At 35.7% G+C, this 22,030-nt stretch overlaps 1 protein-coding gene across 1 annotated transcript in view; it reads right to left on the minus strand.

Annotated features, from left to right (window-relative positions):
* Nucleotides 1–1,042: 1,042 nt before the first annotated feature.
* Nucleotides 1,043–22,030, minus strand: part of LOC129253954 (protein VAC14 homolog) — a 40,442-nt gene continuing 19,454 nt past the window's right edge. Inside the window, exons 7-17 of the mRNA XM_064095694.1 lie at nucleotides 20,899–21,005; nucleotides 15,713–15,850; nucleotides 15,106–15,220; nucleotides 14,038–14,179; nucleotides 12,817–12,882; nucleotides 12,147–12,376; nucleotides 11,356–11,530; nucleotides 7,317–7,435; nucleotides 6,288–6,367; nucleotides 5,461–5,668; nucleotides 1,043–4,998 (exon numbers count right to left, since the gene is read on the minus strand). Coding sequence (XP_063951764.1) covers nucleotides 4,860–4,998; nucleotides 5,461–5,668; nucleotides 6,288–6,367; nucleotides 7,317–7,435; nucleotides 11,356–11,530; nucleotides 12,147–12,376; nucleotides 12,817–12,882; nucleotides 14,038–14,179; nucleotides 15,106–15,220; nucleotides 15,713–15,850; nucleotides 20,899–21,005 — 1,519 coding nt within the window. The 3' untranslated portion in view covers nucleotides 1,043–4,859. The remainder of the gene's footprint in view (nucleotides 4,999–5,460; nucleotides 5,669–6,287; nucleotides 6,368–7,316; nucleotides 7,436–11,355; nucleotides 11,531–12,146; nucleotides 12,377–12,816; nucleotides 12,883–14,037; nucleotides 14,180–15,105; nucleotides 15,221–15,712; nucleotides 15,851–20,898; nucleotides 21,006–22,030) is intronic.

The following is a 22,030-nucleotide window of genomic DNA, read 5'->3' on the forward strand; positions in this document are numbered from 1 at the left end:
ATATTGCAAGAATTCAAATATGGGGATTGTAAGGAAATAAGATTTATGAGTTGTAAAGGTTCATTGAACATGTTTTCAGTAATTAAGCTTTCTTTAAAGGTATGGTCCAGGCTGGAGATATTTATATCTCAATAAATATAGTAAAATTCATAGAGCAAAATGCTGAAAATTTGATCAAAATCGGATAACAAATAACAAAGTTATGGAATTTTAAAGATTTGCATTATTCTGGTGAAACAGTTCTAGGCATGTCTTCATGAATATTCATTAGGTGGGCTGATGATGTCATCCCCACTTGTTATTTTGAAATTGGGTTTATTCAAATTTTTTCTACCAAGAACTAAAACAATTGGATTGACAAGTGATTAAGTGCATCAGTTATTTATTGCCGCAACTTGTTTCATCATAATGGAGACATCATTTACACATGTATGAAAAAATGAAACAATTATGATTTCATGTAATAACATAAGAAAATGGAAAGTGGGGATATAACATCAGCCCAGCTAATGAATATTCATGACAATGTGCATACAACTGTTTTTACAAAATATTGATAAACTTTAAAATTCAATAACTTCGTTATTTCGTATCAGATTTTGATGAAATTTTCAGCATTTTGCTCTGTGAATTTTACTCTATTTATTTAGATATAAATATTTTCAGCCCGGACCATCCCTATAACAGATTGGGACATACCCGGTAATCCTCTCTTTATTTCAATGGAAACGGATAAATGGCAAAGTGAAGAGCCATTTGATAAATGTTTAATTTTTTCAAAGTTATCAAACAAATATAATATCTTGGCATTGATGAGAGGTAGCTAATTTTTCCATCCCTAAACTATAGAAAGCAACAGCTTAATTATAATTCGTAAATGATAATTCAAAGATGTAACACCAAATTACTGTATATTTTTCAAGACACTGGTGATCCCGTGTACAATGCCCTTCCCAATTAACTACCAAATGAAACAATTCTTATTTGATGCCGTCGCAATCATTTTTTTTTCTGATAAAATGAGACAAGGTACAATCACCGATTTAATCATAATTGATATATATTTCATATATAAATACTCTGTATCAACAAAATCAGAATTGCAAAAGAAATGTAAAAAAAAATATGTTTTTACAAATTTACGATGATTTCTACAAAGACACAGAGCAAGTTCATAACAGTAAAGCTAATCATAGAGCAATTGTTGCATCCATACATTTATGTTACTGTTTGGTTTCTGGATTTAAAAATGCAAAAAATCAGTAAAATATGAAGTTACAAAATGCATAATAATGAAACTGTAACATGGAAATTACAAGATGAAACTACGAGGGACAGAGGGATGACTTCATTCACTGCCTCTGTCAAAACACTATGGCAGATGAAATGAATGATTTCAAGTATTTATATTCCACATACTAAGAACCTTGCTATACGATTGGTCAAAAGTAAATTATGTGAAAGAAAAGAGTAATTTTCCCTTCAATGTCACTGGAAGTGATGGAACTTTTGCATTTCCCGTTGTCACTTACTTCAGCTGATGGGGTCATAACGCATTGAATTATTAAGAGTATGTGCGAAATACAAAGTCATTGCCACTTTATTTTTTGTTTGTTCCATCTATCTCCATCACATGCAGTGATGATCATGCAAAGTACATACACACTAACAGTAAAACATTTATGCAAATATCCCTCGATTGTTTTGTTGTGAAGGTGAAACTCTTTAGTGAGGTCACAATAACCTTCCTTAAGCAAAATCTAGGTACTGTTCTTGTTCACAATTTATCTACGTGCTAACAGTAAAAACACGCATTGACTGCAGTGAAGAAAAAAACAAACGACTTGATATCTTTAAATCAGAGTTTTGACCGCTTGGTGTTTTGGATTGAGTACACAAGCAAACAATTTTTTAAATGCATAGATTTCTGAGAATCAAAGCTTTTAGGAAAGTTGGTAAAATCAGGAATATTCTGATGACGCTGTATCTATTTCTGCTCCAGCACCTCTCCAATATTGACTGTACTTCATACCCTAATTTAACTGGCTATTTCAGACCAGGATATAGGGGGAGGTTTCAGATCTCGGTCGCTGATATGTGATCGCCGCAAAAATTTGCACGCACATAGAGTCCGTTGTAAACTACAAGACTGTATCGTAAAATTTTCTAAAAATTGTTTATTTTTATTATTAATTAATTATGCGAATAAGTGTATGAGTGTTTTTAAATTGCGCGATGGCGTAGTGATGAAATTTGTAGAGGGGGGTCAATTTGACCCCCCCCCCCCCCCCCGTTAAATAGGGGTTAAACTGAAATACTTTGGTTACGTTTGTATTCTTGCATGATTTATAGTTAACAGTTGGAAAAGTAGAAAAATATGTCTCGGGGGGGGGGGTTCTAAGCAGTGATATTGGCAATGCATTCAGTTTTTGAACCATTTGGTTGCTTTTAAACATACAAAAATATCATATTACCATTACAATCAAATGTCAATGTCACTTGTTCATGTGACATACACACAGAGTTTATCTGTAAATTGCACATACAAATTCTATATTACTTTTACATACTGAATATTAATTTCATGAGAAATAAAACGTCACATCCTGGGAATGTTCAGAGAATGTCTGAAAGTCAATAATATGTTTACTTTTAAAGTAAGCAAGATAGATTTTCACTCAAATCTTTACCAAACTTGAATACAAGTCAATATTCTTGGTTATAAATAGCAAGCAATGACAATGCTAAGATATGTATTCAATAATATGGTTGCGAAAATCACGTTGGGAAGAGCACATAACAAATATTACAAAGAAAAAATTAAAACAAAGGTGAGGTTTTTTAGATTTATTCTGTTTTCCTCCCAACATTAACCCTTTTGCCATAAAATGGCTCAAGATAACTAGCTAAAGCACATCCATTTCATAGAATCTTATTCCTAATTAAACATCACCAATATAGGACAATAACATGACAATCTATGAGCCATATAATCTTTCATCATAAATTTTGGTTGACTGTCTTAAAGAAAACCTCTGAATATTTCAGTTATTTTGCTGAGATACAAGCAGCTCCATTCATTGAACATTTGACGGCTTACTTTCTGAGTCGGTAAACAATACTAATTCTTTCTTCATATTTTCAAACTTTGTAATCCATGTATGTTTAAAATATCAGAGAGAAATGCCAAATTGCCATCGAGATTAGGACACTTCCATAAAATGTTCCAACCTTTTTTATGTCCTGCTAATGACACGATAATTAGAGAGCATGACAATATCGCGACGACTAGAAAACTGATCATTTCAGGAAGCTCCCACTAATACAGTGGTTAAACACCCAAGTATATTTTTCATCCAGAACAAAAAATATAAATATTTAAATAAGAGAGATAGAGAGATGAAAAAAAGAGACCGAGAGTGAGTGAGCAAGAGGATGCCATAAAGTAAGAGCTTCTTAGAAAGATGGGATAAGTGGAGTGATTGCAGTCCAGAGAGAAAGAAACAGGAGAGACATAAATTCAGCAGCTTCAATTTGACATTTAATTCCATTGAAACAAACCAATCCTCCATCTCAATAAGACCATTAGTCACAAGATACATTAATGAGGCCTAGGCCCCTATCTTACAAAGACATCCGGGCGCCGTTACACAAAGGTAAGCGGTTAATCGCTACATGAAATGGCCTATGAAGATCATCGTTGCATGCGCATTTTGCTCGGTAGACTGACTAGGAACCAATCAGAATTGTTCTTTCAAAATAGGGCAATTCCATAAAATGATCAATCTTTTTGTACATGAGACCCCCATTTTTCTTGAGTCTTACTTCACTTCATAAACTGACCAAATCATGGTCATTTGAGAACATAACAGACTGTCAAAAGAACGAGAAATCAGAGACAGAAAATTTCATGAAGGTCCCACATATATGGGGTCGGACGTACACATTTTATGGAATTGCCCATTAGTGATCAATCGCTAACCTTTGTGTTACGGGACCCTGAACTATGGAAATCCATCAATGTCAGAATTCTTCAGATAAGAAATGTATGCAATTTCCCTTTGAAAACAAAGATGGACACACTGATTTGTCAATACAATAATGCATGTACCAGTATACATCATATTTAGAAAACAATTTGGACAGACATTGGCATTGCTGGCTTTCCATAGATGTGATTGACCAGTCAATCTTGACATGCTGTAGGACGGGAGTGACCCTGGCCTAGGTTTCCTCTTGCTTCCAGGATTACCTTATAAATTGATGATCGCACCTCGGTGAATTCAACACCATTTACAGTTCATTTCATAGTAGATATTTCATGGAAAACCAGGCATTCTTTTACAGTACATAAAGAATTTGGTGATCCTAGCAAGCACCAACACAATCCTGCCGTAGGTATGTTCATACTATGTTCATTCATTCATTCACAATAATCTACTTAATTATTCACGATGAATCGTACAGAGATCTTGTTGTCTTTGGCACTGGCTAATTGACAATAGATTATCAGGAAATGAACCATAGAAGCTTTTGACAAGAGACCATGGAGAATGTGTCACTTCAAGTTCACTGGCAATAGTCTTTGGCATCCGCATACTTGTCATTTCCTATCCTTCAGAGTTAAGGATCTACAATGACTAGCATAACTAAGCTGTCATCTTTGGCAATGGCTCATCAGCAACGGATGCTGACGAAAAACAAATAAAAGTGACAACAACTTCTAACCAAAGCCATGGGGGATGTCTCAAAACCTTGGCAATGACAGAATGCATCCCCAAACTGCCATATCCTCTCCTGCGTGCAGGAAGGCATATCCAGCTGAATGCATGAAAGCCGGCATCCCTAAGATCATGATCTCAGGATCGTCCAGATGACAGGGTCTCCATGGGTAGATGTCTGGATCTCTTAGCTTTACTGTGGTCCTGCTGGATCTGATGAAAGTGCTCCAGCATCTGACTCCAGTTGATATTCTTCTTGTAAGATGAGTCGCCCTTACTGTAGGATGGAGACAAAAAAAAGGAATAAGAAACAACATCTCAATGTCATGGCAAGGTATTTTCAATTATGAAAATCGTTGTCTCTCAGTTGAAATCTACTTAGATTGATTAAATATGTGTGACTTAATTTGATTTACATGGCAGAAAACAAAGTAAAATTAATATGATCTTTTTAAAAACTACAGGGATATGAAAAAAAAATCAACTTTCACAGAAAGTATATTAAACTTCTCAGAGTTTGATTTACATCAAAAAATCATTTTGGTTTATTGATTAACTCGGTTATTTTTTAGTTGAACACTGACTTCCATACAGGTATTTAATGCAAGTGTAAATCAGAATTTTAATTTTCATTTTTTATGAAACTTTTAACAGAATTTAAGAATTCTTAGCGTTGGTAAATTGCAACTTTACTATCATATATATCTTTTCCTTTCATTACAAAAAAAGCTCTGCTAACCTTGAGTCAACAGTAGCCTTATTCCCCGGTAGGAATAGTTTCTTGGATGTTCCCCCTGTACCCGACAAGTACTGAAGATTAGGTACACAAGTGAGCCTATGATGAAGGGTGTTGAAGGCAGTACTCTGTGGTAGCAGCATCAGCAAACCATACAGGCTCTTCAGAAGAAAGGGGTTGTGCTCTGCATCTAATAGCTGAAGCCGAAGATCTGTGAAAGGTCAGAGATCAAAGGTCATTTGGCTAGATGGGACCTGTTTGCTAATGAATTATTTTTTTACATGAGGTTTTATCCATTACATCATAAGACATTAGTAAGCTATAATATTCAGACAGTTTATCAACATCTGGGGAATACCTTAAAAAAACATAAAACTGCTCAGATAATCTTGTCAGGGAATATGCAGTATTACCTACTAGTAAATATATTATACACTGGTATCTGAGAAACAATGTACAAGTCAATAGAAGAAGAGGGAGTCATAATCCATATTTTCGTGACTGAAATACAGTTGTGCTCAAAAGTTAATGAACTCCTTCACAAAATTAACTCTTTCATGCTAAGTGTTGAATGTAGACAACAACACTACAATGTTCGGTTAGCCCAGAGAAACAAACTTTATTGAACGTAATATTTTATCACCTGATTTCACAATTAAATATCTAAAACACGACAGAACTTGAACACTTTTAAATATTTTCATTTTCTGGTGGGGTTCACTAACTTTTGAGCACCACTGTATATATACTGATTGATTGATTGCATTTATTCTGATATACAAAAATGAAAAGGTATATATGAATATACCTTCTTAGAAAACTATACTTACAAGTGAATATAGGTGACTCAATAAGCTGGACTAACTTGTCAATCTCCGTGAGAAAATCAACAGTGACTTCCAAGTCTCCACTGTAGCAGAAAATAATTCAGGGATATAAACATAACAGAATAACCCTATGTCACCCAAGCCTCAAGTTTAATTAGCTGTTTATTGTACAATACATGGAGTTCTACATCATGAAAACGGGCAAAGAAATTCAATGTAAATAGGGTTAATATTTCTAGGGTTGAAATAATCAACCATCTTGTACAACCATCCCCCATTTTGCTCCATTCTTATTTCACTTTAAAGCAGAAACAAACTAATAGCGCCATCTCCAGTCCTCAACTACTCATCCTGGGCACATTTCCTGACCCATAATGCTGGTGTAGTCTAGCAATATAGACCCACTTGAATGATAACATGCTAATTAACTACTCAATACATTTATACCGCAATAATGATGTTACCAAGTAGCAAAACAATTACTTTTCCTCTCAAAACATTTGAGTTTCTCTATACAAGCACAATTATAGGTCAATTTATTCTCTGTATAGTATTAACAGATATCTGAAAACGTATATTCTAAGACTCAAGTATTTATAAAACACAGTCAATGAGAGACCACATACAGTTCCCTCCCCCTTTAATAAAGGACTGCTCAAGCCATGATAATATGAGGGACTTGCATCCTATCATTTAAACCAAAACACAAAGAAATCATTTCAAAAAGATTCTAGTTATAAGGGGTAAGACAAACATGTTTCATGGTATCACCCTATTAAAAAATGTATAGTCTGGTATACAAGGGGGGAAACCCCAATTAAACATCCATTACTGCCTGATCTCTTTTCAGGGAGGGAAATGTAATAATCTATTAAAACATTGTCAGCCATAATTTGTGAAGGTTACGCCCTCAAAATGTGTTGCTAAGAGAAAAGCTATAAGCATAACAGAATATCAAAAAAATATTTGAGACATAACATGACATTGATTACTGTATTATTGCTGATAAAATATTGATTGTCATAAGGATACAATTGGTATATAAGATCACAGGAATGTTTGTAGTTTTGAGTGAGAAGACACAGTGAGACAGTAGCAACGGGACTATGGCACCAAGACTTGTAAAGACAGCAGAATAAACTGCAACTAGCCTGAAAGAGAACAAAGACAGTGAAAAGAACAACATTAAATTGTCTTAAATGCATAAATTCTATGCTCATAGTGAGTTCTTTTCCAAGGCTAGCAATGATAGCTTACTAATTTGAAGTACACCAATAAAATGGTAACAGCTTTCAGATGGAAATATCAAGTTTTGTTTCAAGAAATGTGACCTTGATACAAAATTTTGAGATTCTGGAAAAACATCAAGCAAGTAGAAAAACCAACATTAAAGATAATCATAAGTTCAACTTGTAGCACTGAATTGTGGAAAATTTGTTCTGAATTGATTTTGAAATATAATCATAAGAACTTGAAAAACTTGTGCATACTATCAGCATACCTGCCAACCTTTGATAATAAAAAATCAGTATCAAAGTTCCGTCGGCGCCGAGCGGGTGTCCGGTCCGGCCCGCTCCAACGGTAGGGACTCTTTGCATTTTCAGCATGTAAAAGTAGCATTTCCCTACACTTTTTAAGCAAATTTACCCTCATTACCACACCAGAGGATGACCTAAATGTAGAGTCTACCTTTATTCATCAATTAAAAAAAAAAAAAAAAGATCTTTAAAATATCACTTTTGTCACAAAAACCACCCAGTTTCATTCAGGTGTGATATGTTTTCATTTAAATCTATATAGTTAGACTTAGGGTTTATTTTCTTGTTCATCAGAGCTCTCTAAAAACTTTGATTTTGAGCATATTTTTGTGAGGCCCTCTATTGGTGGAAAGTGAGATTGATGCAGATCTTCATCTCCACACATTCTATTTTTGATTAGACAAAAAATAATTTCAAGATTTTATGATGAATTTCGATTTAAGTTATCCCTACTGGTATTAAAAACCAATAAATCAAACATTTATTATCAAGCCTATCAATCATGCATCAAGAGAAAATAAGCCAAACATTGACATTGTCTTATTGTTATTTCACCACACAGGGGTTACTGACTGAGGACAAGGTTATATCATAACCTACATTGGATAAGTGCTTGTTGGTAGAAGAAAGCAGATTTTCAACCATGACAAATACGGAGCCGAAACTAACGACTGCATGCGCCCGACCCGCACCCACCACTGCACTTGCGGTGCGCCGGTAAGACGGGGAGACTGAGGCGCAGCCACTGGGCGGGCGCCGGGAGTTTAGGCAAGCGAAGCAAGCAAAGTAGATTTGGCGTTCGGCTCCGAAGGCTCAACCCGAGATCGAAAGTTGATCATCTTTCTTCCTCAAAAAATAGACAATTATTCGAAAAATAAAGTACAGATCAATGTTAAAATTGCATAGGGATAGATCTAACTTAATTGCGTCGGTACGCGGGCCGGTGTTCAACGACCTGCCGAGTGCCGTTCATATCATCAGCAGACTCAGCGATATACCACTGTAATCACCAACACACTCTAGATATGTACGCTACATCACTAACTCACTCCCACACTACAAAATCATCCGGCGACATGGGCAAAAACCTCAAATAAAAAGTAAAATTTTCTTACCTAAATCACCATGTTTCGCGTCAAAAATATCACCATCGGTGATTCTTAACATCGTAGTTAGGAAACAAGGGGTCTAAAAAGGTAACTTTTTCACGGTTTTTCCGATGTTCGTGGATTGTGAAAACATGTCCTCACTAAAAACTGGCTCTTTCGCTAGCCAATGTCAGCCGCCATTTTTTTCCGGAAGTCAAAGCTAACGACAACACCTCAAAATGTAGCGCCCTCAGTGCTGCCGTTGTGTGTATGCTCGTTAATTTTCACATGTATTTGCAATGGAACTGCGCACTTAGCAGTGTTCGCGCCGTTTAAAGTCGCTCTCTGTGTATATCGTGTAGCTAGCGCATTTGCGTAGCCGTGCGGTCCAGTCGTTTATGCGTTAGTCGCATCTTACAGCCGTGCATGCGTTAGTCGCATTATACAGCCGTTTCAATAATTTCAACACTATATTGATTAACCCGAAAATCGGAATTTTGGTTTTAAAATTCGGAATTCGGAATGGAGGTCGAAAAATCGGTATAATTCCGCCAAAATCGGAATGGTTGGCAGGTATGTATCAGACTCTTGCCTTAAACCAATCTCTTGGAATCACAGATGTTTGTTTGATTTGGGGCGAAATTTGACTTACATGCAGAAGTAAATAGTGCATGCTTCGCAATTCCTGATCTGAATAGCTGCTCCCACTTGGCCAATCTTTTAGACTTGACTGTATATTTTGCTGTGAGTCATAGGATTATTCTTCTTTAGGATCATAGGATTGATTCTTTACGCTTGATTACAATAAATATCATGAACAATCGAGTGTACAAAACAACTATACCAGGGATTCTCAAATGGTGGCGCACGCGCCACTACTGGCGCACCAAGCCTTTCGGAGTGGCGCGTGGGAGCCGGTATAGAAAAAGAAAAAGCATTAGAAAATAAAAGGCTGATCTACCATTAATCTGGAATTGAGGTTTGATCATTTAATTACAAAGGGAAAATAAAAACTCAGCTCTTTTTTAAATCTAATTGCTATTTGATTTCCTCTGATTTTGTGTAATCTAGCATTCGATAACCCCTATTATGGAGGATCTATTTAATGTATTCATTTACAATTGGTACAAAGACTATGTACATAATATGTGAACATAGATTTGTGAACAGTGCTTTTAATAATAACAATAATAATCATAACTACGTTTTATTTACTCAGGGTAGCCATTTCGGTTAGGAAACTGAAGCGGGCCCTGCATTTCCATGTATGTTATTACTACCCTTCTCCAATCTAAATGCTGTGCGCCAAGCAAGAAGGCAGAAGGTTCCATTCCTATATTATATTTTTTTTGTATGACTATGTTGGGGATCGAACCTACGGCCTCCCGTTCATGAGGCTGACGCTCTACCACTAATCAACATACCCGGTTTGCTTTTCAAACACGACCCTCATCAAGAACAACATTTAATACAGAAACATAATAATTAACACTAATTTGAGCAAGTCACTCATCATTTTTTAAATAAATTGTGTAGTTGGTATTTTTATATCTTCTGTTGATTGAGAACCCCTCTTGGCCATTTAAAAGGCTTTTTACTTAAAGGACACGTCCACCCCAACAAAAATTTGATGTGAATAAAAAGAGAAAAATCCAACAAGCATAACACTTAACAATTTCATCAAAATCGGATATAAAACAAGAAAGTTATGAAATTTTAATGTTTTGCTTAATTTCAGAAAACAGTTATATGCACATCCTGGTGGGTATGCAAATGAGGAGACTGATGATGTCATCTACTCACTATTTCTTTTGTATTTTATTATATGAAATAGGGAATATTCTAATTTTATCCTCATTGTCAAGCGAGACAACGATTAATTCCTCCCTGAACATGTGGAATGAGCATTGTTTCATACTATATGATTCAGTCAAGTTGGTCCTTATTGTCAAATCTATAAAAAAATGAAATGTTGTATAATTCAAACAATAAAAAAAAAAGAAATAGTGAGTGAGGGACATCATCGAATGTCTCATTTGAGTTGTGCATATCACTGTTTTGTGAAAAATAAGCAAAACTTTAAAATGTTGTAACTTTCTTATTTTACATCCGATTTTTATTAAATTTTCAGCGTTTTGCTAGTTTGATTTTTCTCTATTTATTCAAATCAACATTTTGCTGGAATACTTGACCTTTAAGCTCTTCAGGTGGTCCTGCATTCCCCCCATACCACAATATTTCGCTCTCCGCGTGTTGGATAGTGGAGCAGTCCAGATTCTCAACAAGAAATTTGGCGCTTCAACAAAATTAATTGAGAATGGCTGAACTATACATTCAATTGTCAACATTTGTGTAACAGCCCCCAGAACTGAAGGTTGCCTTCATGATAGGACAATGCCCATGATACAAATGACAAAGAGAGAGACGAGAGTGCGTGAATATCACCTCTGTTTTAAGATCCTTGAGTTTACTGCGGAGTTCAAACAGCTCGGTGGAGGTCAGCAGGATGGTGTTCAGGGTCTGGACCATCGTAGTAGCAAACTTCATGTCGGGCGAATCCAGAAGAATCTTAGACAGGGCTTGGTAGATGTGTTCAGCATTCAATAACAGACACAGCTGCCTGCCATGGTAAGAAAGAACTCAAGCAATACCATCAACCATTCCAATGAGTCATTGATTCCATGTCGTACTAGTATAAAGATTATTTACTAGTCTAAGGTATGATTCAGTCATAGCAAAACAAAATAAGCATACAATTATTAGAAATAGTATCCCATTGTCACAGTTTTCTGAAAATAAATATTGCCATAGATCATCTTAAATTCCACTCATGGTGTTGTCAGGCAACTTTCTAGTGAAATAATACAAATGGTCAAACACAAACTGTCGCAACACTATAGTCATTCATGGCCACAGCTCCCCCACACAGATGAGCAGAGCGCTTTGTATACATGATCACATGACCAGAATCGCATTGGTTCTAGATATGAATTTTCAAACATATATGAACCAATTATGCTCAAATAAAAAGTTCCTTACGTTTGAAATCTATTAATCAAACTTTGAGCCATTTTCATTCCAACCAACAAAATAGTTAAATATCTAAAGCACCAACTCTTCCACTACTGAACCTAAATTGTTGAAGTGTATCTTATTCACCACTCGGTCTTGTACCACTCCAAATAAAATCTCAAACAAACCCCCAAATATGACCAATCTCAAAACCATGTACCTACCTAATGATAAAAGAGCCTCTATCCTCAAGAAGTTGTGGATCAGTGGAAAAGAGGTTGAGAAGCTTCACCATGAAGTCTTTGAAGTACTTGTTGGTACCTGATACTGCCTTGAAGGATGTGTTGGATGCTGATTGGGCGATCTGATTGGCTGCTTGCTGGTCGGCAATAAACTCCGGACCAGCCGATGAAGAGACTATCTCGGCAAGGACCTCAAGGTCACGGAGAACAACCTACAGAAACGAATAACAGAATTTATCACAATGATAATTATTTTACAGAAAATAATTGAAATTCATTACTTTTATGAGCAAAAATAATCAGCACTGTATACAAAAAAGAAAAAAAAAAGTCTCAAAGATTTGCTGAAAATTGCAATTCTAAATGAAAATTTGGTTTGGAATATGGTGTTGGTTGTAATCAAATGAGAACAAATAGTTTATAATTTTGAGATTCTCAAAGGCACATTTTTCATCAGACTAAATTCAGCTTTTGCAGGAATTCAATTCAGTGACTACCTTGCACCTTATAAAATTTTTAAGAATATTCTTTGGTTTTTGGTCTTCCAGTGATAAAATGACACCAGACCTCCATGGGTCTTTTTTCTTAGGATGACAAATAATCATTTTCACACTACAAATCAAATTAGAAATTTCAATTCCATTTTACCAACCTCATCGGATGGATCTGATAGAGTCTTCAGGAGAACTGGGAAGAGTTGCTCAACATGATAGAATATCTGTTCAAAAGGAAAATATGAAGTACTAGGATATTACTAGGATAATTGTATGGCCAAGCCCCTAGTTATCTTTTAGAATTGCTTTCCGTGAAAATGCCATCAACCTCACACAACCTGTGAAATGCGAAGGATAAATTCCTTTTGGAAATACCCTACTCTAAAACCAAGGCTACTCTTGGAGACTGTGCATTTAGCTACGCAGCTCCAAAATTATGGAACCAACTTCCCCTTAGCATTAGAATGACCCAATCTGTTCCTTCTTTCAAAGCATTATCGAAGACACATCTGTTCAAGGAAGCTTTTAAGTAGATCATCATGTTATGTTAGTATAAAGAGTAGGAGTAACCAAAGCACAGTAAAGTATATTTATATAGTGGTTGCGCTATAAAAATCTATCTTATTATTATTATAATATTCATGTATGGCAGGTGTGCTGTAGGAGTGTCTTCTTGGAATACGATAATCATTGATAAGGAAAGGCTTTTCCAAGAATCCTGAAGATCTTTTTGTCAACTCAAATCAAACCATCATCTATGATCACAGGAATAAACTTTTTCTGGCCCCTTTCACTATTTCACTAGTTTCCATTATACAAACTGTATCAATTGATTGTAAAGTCAACTGATTGCGGTTGATTGCATGGATCAATATTAAAGTGCAATCAATCATTTAAATCAACTTCATGATCAATCACTTAAAGTTTAGAGCTACAAGGCATTAGTCTAGTTTTCACAGATTTGTATGATTAAGTGCTGTAATCCATGTCATGGAATGGTGACCTAAGCAGTAACAAAAGAAAACCCCCAAATGGAGCAAGAAAGTTGTTCACCTCTCACTTTAATTAATAAAAAGTTTGCAAGTGCATTAAAACATTTATTATTGTTAAGTCACTTCACGATAATTTTGAATCGAAAATTCAGGTAGAATGTAAAATTATATGTAGGAAGGAGCCAACTGCTTTTTCTCCTAAGTAAAAGGATAGAAATTTAATAATCATAATTTACTGTGCATGAATGAAATACCAAATGACAAATTTTACTTAAAGACTTCTGCCTGTTTATATATTTTTATGTACATCAACTAATTTCATTATGAAGCATTTCATCTTTCTTTTTAATTGAAAAAAAAATGGTTCAAGTAAATTTGAAAGCTGACCTTCTTTGGTGTCTTGATGTGTAGATGATAGATCCACTGTAATACAGCTATCCTGGTCTGCATTGACTTGTGACCTAAGTACCGGGTCAGGACCTGGACTATCGGGGCAAGCTGGAGCTTCACTGGAAGAGTAATACTGGTTCTACACGCAACATATCATACACCAAAATATAAATGAGTTTATACAACATATAAATAGATCCTTGACAGCTGATTGGATGAATGCAGGTCACATGATATTCAAAGGAATCAGCTGTAGCACGCCAACACGTGACAGTCGTGCAATAGACATCTATTGTACGCTTGAACAAGAGAGCGAGTAGTGCCATAGATCCCAAACACAATTAACGAGGCCAATCAAGGGGGGATATGGCCACTATTGGTGACCATTCTAGACAGTTTCAATCATTTCTTGTGCAAGGGAGACCAAACACATGGCCATTGTAGAAAATTGGACACTGAGGGGGGCATTTAATGACACTTGCAATCAATTTGATGGATTCACAATACGGTGTGCCATCTATCATGGGAAAAAGTCAACATCTGTTGCGCGTGCTAGTACTTTGGTGAATGTATGCATGCAATTATTCAGCGCTGGCCGACGCAGCTTGACCGGATATGCCGTTTACCTGGGTCCAGTGAGTAGGAGAGAAATATGCCCGCATATTTCTTTGCGCAAGTTAGACCGCTTTTGGTGAATTCTTGGCATATGGATTTCATGTTTGAAGCACTAGCACTGTGCGCTGCCTGCGCACGATGTCGAACTCAAAGTTAGACATTAGGCCTATTCGCTGCAACCGATAGATGGCGCACCGTATTGTGAATCCACCGAATTGAAAGTCAATTTTGGGTCACAAATCAATCATTTACAAATTTGGAAATGATTGTTTATCTGCTTCTTGCAACAGAAAGTATAAATGAATTTGCAAAATTTACAATTGAAATAGAAAGTATAATCCATTTTGTAAAAGATAGCAAATGGTTTCAGGTCAAATATAAACCCAAGAGCAAATTCATGTAATATTCAAATATTCGATGAACAGTGGGTGAATTGAAATAGCTACTTACATATCAGATTTCTCAGGAGTACTTGTTATTGCATGTTGGTTCGTATCTTCGTCATCACTCTGTGTTACCAGTCTCATCAGACTTTGATTGACTGATGTAGCAACATCTTTGATACGTGAATACCAAAGGTCAAGGAAAATTCTTTTATTTATGATATCACTCTGGGGAGACTGAAATCTAATTATTTTATTTTATAATAATAAAAGGATTGAAAATGAAATAATAAAGGATTGTAGAATCTGAGATTGAAAAAAAAAAGGAAATTTGTTCCTATTTAAATATCAAATTCGTAAATAAGCTTCAAATAAGGATGATTTGAAAGACATAGTTAATAAGCAACTTTCAGGTAAATGTCATTTTTAAGGCATTGCAATTTAAAATCAAGCCACAAGAAGCATTCACGTAAAGTACATAGCTCCCTGTACACAAAAATCTGCGTGCACATTGTGCACAGAAAAAATACATCAAAACATTTCAAATGAACGCAAGTATGTTTACAAATGCCAGAACCAAAATTGGCAATATTTCACTTGAAAACTTTTCTCATGAAAATGCCCCATCCCACTGTTCTCATAAACTTATAAACTTTTGTTTATCCAAAGGATATTCTTCCGATGTTGTTCTTCATAAGCCAGACAGGGAAGTGCGGCACTCATTAATGCTGACATAAAATGAAGCAATGATCTTCCCGCTAAATTCAAGAATTCTCTAATCCAAGTCATTGCTGTAAGCTGGATCAATTCAACTGCAAGCAAGCAACAACAAAAAATGGTAAAAGGAATTAAAAACTTAAGTAAACAGTACAGGTAAAAGACATTCATTTTTAACATGTCTATGAAATATCTCCTGTATACAGGAATGACATTGTCAAAGACCAGCAACGCACACAAGGTTGAAGACGGGGACATGTTGTGAGTGAAACTACAGGCATTTTATATATATGGCGGTAGACTGCAATAGAGGCATAAGAAAAATATTAGGGGGAAGAACAAGCGCCCCTTATGCAAGAATCTCAAGTCTAGAACTACTACTAAATACTTTTAGAAATAGCAAGTTTTCATATAGCGTTAATGTCCATCAGATATCCCTGTGATGCTCAACATTACTAACCTCACTTAAGCATAGATGCCAATGTTACACATTTTGAATAAAGTCTTAGTCAGTGGCCCAAGCCACTATGTACAAGCACCAGCCTACATCCAAAACTTACATGGGCTATTCCACGGTTACCCATGTTACATTTGGAGACACCTTGACTCATACTTGGAGCTGTAACTCCATTATTATTGATAGGAACTAAACATCTCTTTATCACAACATAGTACGCAGTCTGACTATCCTTTTAGACGGGTCAATATACGACCAAAAATAGCCTTACCCGGAACAAATTGCAACAAATGATTTTTCAATGGTATTTTGTACTATTTGACCTCAGGAATAACATACTAAAAATCTACCAAAATCCGAACCCGGGAAAGTGGTTATTTTCAAGATGGCGTCCAAGATGGCCGCCATTCACTGAAAATTGATACAACTGACACATTATCCACTCTAGAATCCTATTTCGGTTCATATTCCATGTTCTGGGGTTACAAAAACTGATTTAGGCTAGAATGAATTATAAGCCCTCCAGTGTACCAGGCAAATCCAAGATGGCGCCCAAAATGGCTGCCATATAGGCTGAAAATCAACAATTCATCTAAATTTGTTTTTATTCAATGGTTTTAAGGGTAAAATATTACGTCGAAACAAGTTATAAGGACAGCCAGTGGTCTGGTGTGTCCAAAAATCCAAGATGGCTTCCAAAAATGGAGTTTAAAATGGCTGTTGATAATTAAAATGGACATAGTTCATTTCATATCCGCCTGGGACATAATGATTTGGTGCGAAGACCATGATTTCAATGGTCAAATAAGACATTGGGACAAGTTACAAACACAGTCAGTGGTCTAGTATGTAAAAAAATCCAAGATGGCCTCCAAGAATGGAATCGAAAATTGCTGTTGCAACTTCAAAAAATCCGTCATAGTTTGCTCAATGTCCAGAAATATGATTTTTGTGTCTTGTACCATGGTTAAATGGGTCGAATAATACATTGGGACAAGTTACAAGGAAAGTCAGTGGTCTGGTATGTGCAAAAATCCTCGATGGATTCTAGAAATTGATTCTGAAATGGCTGCTAATACTTAAAGCGGACGTAGCTCATTTCATTTTGGCCTGGGATATGTGATTTTGATGTCTAAACCACTGGTTTCAAGGGTCAAATAATATCTTAAGATAAGTTAAAAGGACAGTCAATGGTCTGGTTTGTCCAAAAATCGAATATGGCGTCCAAAAATTGGTCTTAAAAATATGCTGCTGATACTTAAAGTGGACAAAGCTCATTTTATATCGGCCTGGAAATGTGATTTTGGTGTCTAAACCACTAGTTTCAAAGATCAATTTATACATTAGGGCAAGTTACAAGGACAGTCAGTTGCCTGGTCGGTCAAAAAATCTAAGTTGGCTTCCAAAAATTGATTCTAAATTGACTGCTGCTACTTAAAGCGGACATAGCTTATTTTATATTGGCATGAGAGATGCGATTTTGGTGTCTAAACCGCTGGTTTAAGGGCCAAAATAATACATTAGGACACGTTTTAAGGCCAGTCAGTGGTCTGGTATGACCAAAAATCCAATATGGCTTCCAAAACTTGATTCATAAATGGCTGTTGATACTTAAAATTGGCATAGCTCATCTTAAATCCTCCTGTGAGATATGATTTCGGTGTCTAAACTATGGTTTCAAGGGTCAAATTATATATTAGGACAAGACAATGGCAGTCAGTGGTCTAGTATGTCCAAAATTACAAGATGGCTTCCAAAAATGGAGTAAGAAATGTCTGATGTTACTTATAAAAGGACATAGTTTGTTTAATATCTGTCTGGGGAATATGAGTTTGGTGTTTAAAGCATGGTTTAAAAGGGTCAAGTAATACACTAGGGTAAGTTACAAGACCAGTCAGTTGTCTGTATGTTAAAAAATCGAAGATTACTTCAAAAAATGGGGTGTAGATTGACTGTTGCTACCTAAAAGTATGCATAGTTTATTATAAATACACCTTGGAGGTATGATTTTACTGTCTATACTAGAGTTTACAGGGTCAAGCAATACATTGGGTTAAGTTGAACAGACAGTCAGGTGTCAGGTATGTCCAAAAATCAAAGATGGCTTTAAAAATGGGGGTCTTAAATGACTGCTGTTACGTAAAAGTGGATGTAGAACATTATAAATACACCTTGGGGATATTATTTTGGTGTCTACACTAGGCTTTCAAGGGTCAAACAATACTTTGGGACTGGTTACCAAGATATGCAGCTATCCATTTTGCCTTAAAAATGGGTTCTAAAGCATGTAAAGTGACTACTGCTCCATAAAATATCTACCTGTTAGGAATAATCTTGGTGTCTACACTTAAATGCATGGGGACAAGTTATCATATTGCTTCATGAGTTAGTAACAGCACCCATTTTGATGAAATTTTAGAATCTATCATGGATTCTTTGACAAAATGGAGTACTAACCATCCTGTTACTTGTCCGAGTGTATTATTTGACCCTTCATACCACAATTTGGACACCAACATTATTTCTTGCAGATGAATATTGTAGAACTCTGACCACTATTGAATGATATGAGTCGTTTTAGATTCCTTTTTTAAAAACCCTCTTGTGTTTTAGGCAAATTGGACAACTGCATATCAATGTAACCAGTCCAAACGTATTATTTTAACCATGAAACCATAGTGTGGACACCGAAATCATATCTCCTAGGTGGATTTTAAATGAACTATGTCCATTTTTTAAGTAACAACAGTCATTTTAGACTCCGATTTTTGGAAGCTTTCTTAGATTTTCGACATACTGGACCACTGACTGTCCTTGTAACTAATTTTCTGCCTTTTGAAACCATGATATAGGCAACAAAATCATATGCCCTTGACGAATAAAACATGAATTATGTCCATTTTTAAATACCATCGCGGCTGATTGATACTATTTTTTTAGCCACCGTAGACTTTTGGACATACTTGACCACCAATCGTCCTTGTAAAAGATCCCAATTTATTATTTGACCCATTTAACCATGGTATAGGCAAAAAAATCATATTCCAGGATATTGAACAAACTATGTTGGGTTTTTTTTTTTAGTAGCAACAGCATTTTTACTCCATTTTTGGAAGCCATCTTGGATTTTTGAACATACCGGACCACTGACTGTTCTTGTAACTTGTCCCAATGTATTATTTGACCATTGAAACCATGGTCTAGACACCAAATCACATCTCTCAAGTGGATGTGATATGAGCAATGTCCAATTTAAGGATTAATAGCCATTTTAAACTCATTTTTTGGAAACCATCTTTTATTTTTAGACACACCAGACCCACTGGCTGTCCTTGTAATTTGTCCCGATGTACTACTTCATCATTAAAACAATCGAATGGAAACCAAATTAAAGCCACTTAAGTAATAGATGAATTGTGGATTTTTTAAACTACGGCAGCCATTTTGGGCGCCATCTTGGATTTTCCTGGTACCCTGGAGTGCTAATATTCACTCTAACTTGTATAAATAAATTCTTTTACCCATTGGACCATGGAACATGAACCCAAATAGGATTCTAGGGTGGATAGTGAGTGAGTTATATCCATTTTTGGTGAATGGCGGCCATCTTGGACGCCATCTTGAAAATAACCATTTTCCAAGATGCGGATTTTGGTAGATTTTTAGTATGTTATTCCTGAGGTCAAATAGTACAAAATACCGTTGAAAAATCATTTGTTGCAATTTGTTCCGAGTCAAACCATATATTGACCCGTCTATTTGTATAAAAACAAAACTTGGGAAATTTCATTATGCTCCTCGCAAATCTTTGAAATGTGTCGGTTAATCATGTTACATGATTTGGACATGCATAAAATGAAAAGTGGACATAAGTGAAGTGTCCTCATACAAGGCTTTTATGAAAGTTGATTATATCCATTTCAAAGAAGTATATTAGGGAGACAAATTTGTATATAATTCAAAAAATAAAGAACACATGGTTTTTACTAGAGGTGCAGATAAAGTGGTTACTCACGTTACGGTTCAGATGGGCTATATGTACAAAGACACATTGAGCTCATGTCCACCAACCTATGGAATTGCCCACGTATGCAATATTTTGATGTGGTCTTATGATATATAAACCCATCAATATTCATAAATGCCAATAAATGAAATATTTCATATGCTTCCAGGAATTCCTTAGTTTTTAATAATAAAAATAACAGTATATTTACCCAGGGTAGCCACTTCAGTTCCGAAAACTGTTCTCCCAGCGGGCCCTGCTATTATCATTACCCAGCTAAGCTAGGCTACCTATTCAGGTGCACACAGCTTTTTGAGGAATTGCTTCCTGCCGGTACCCATTTACCTCACCTGGGTTGAGCGCAGCACACTGTGGATAAATTCCTTGCTGATTCTTGCTTTTTCAATAAATATTGAAATAAGAACTCTCCTCATGTTGATATACAAGCTTTTTAAGACCATCAATTCAAATTTGCAATCTTTAAGTCACTCAACGTTTAATAATATGTCAGGTAATGTCACAATACTGATACATAACTGAACCATAAACACAATGCTCACTGATTTTTTTTCTATCAATGTTTTACAATATCTTGCACCTGGTAATCTGTGAAATCAACCAGTACAATTTAAAAAAAATATTGATTGCTATGTTTTGTGTTTATGGAGCCCTGAACTAACCTTGGGATGTCGTGTGAGTGGTTAGAATGTTCACCATGTTTGGAAAGTCAGCGCTGCTCGGATTCTTGCGGATTCCTTTCAGAAACTCATCAAGACAAAACTCACACCTATTCAAACAGATTAATGACATATGGTTTTAATACAATTAATGTCAGTTCCAATAAATCCACTAAGACTTGAATCTATATTGCAATAGGATAAAGCAAGTTGCTGTGTATATAAAATTGTTACATGGGAAATCAACATTTATGAAAAATTGTCTGTCCTACCAAAACCCCGATATCAGCAGAGATTAACATTCACTGGCTGCCACAAAAAGACAAAATATCAAGTTAACTATTAGAGCTGTAACTTGAAATTGCAATGTCAAGCAAATTAGTGCTGTCATTCCTAGAATTCAGTGATAACACAAATTACTCATTCTAAAATTTATGAAAATCCCTGGAACTTTTCTTTATCACTCATTTGCAGACCTGCCAACCTTCTACAAAAAAAAGTATTCTTAGAAGGAAAAAATGGACTTTTGACCCAAAAAAAAGAGTATTTAAAAAAAAAAATTTAAACATAACAATTGCCAGCTTGTTGTAGTGAGATCAGTGAAAAGAAATTGTAAAATGACTCTACTTGAAAACTTGATAATTCACCATTTTAAACACATGCTCGTAGGCAAGAATTTACTTGTTCTTTTCATGCAACAAGTTACCCGCCGGAAAGTGATTTTTACCGGTCTGGGACCATCGGACCGGCGCTAGTGTCGCGCGCTATGTATAATACATTTCCATGATCAGAAATTTTTTTTTAAAGTAACAAATCATACCAAAAAAGTATTGGCGTACTCATAGCCAAAAAGAGGAACAAATACACTAACAAGGCAAAAGTGATTTTGTGTCTCGCCCATTTATGAAAATAACCAGAAATATAGTGATTTTTTGCGAGGGCATGCAACGGAATTGTATCGAAACTTCATTGTGAAATGACTGGGATGGAATAACACTTGTCATAAGACTGAGTCTTGCATGTAAACTTTAATGTTGACCACAAAATGAACTTTGACCATACCATGTGACCTCCCAACACAATAGCATGCAGGTCCCCTAAGTACATCTACCAACCAAGTTTGGTTGAAAAGTGA

The sequence above is a fragment of the Lytechinus pictus genome, chromosome 2 (assembly GCF_037042905.1).
Source record: "Lytechinus pictus isolate F3 Inbred chromosome 2, Lp3.0, whole genome shotgun sequence".
Lineage (NCBI taxonomy): Eukaryota > Metazoa > Echinodermata > Echinoidea > Temnopleuroida > Toxopneustidae > Lytechinus > Lytechinus pictus.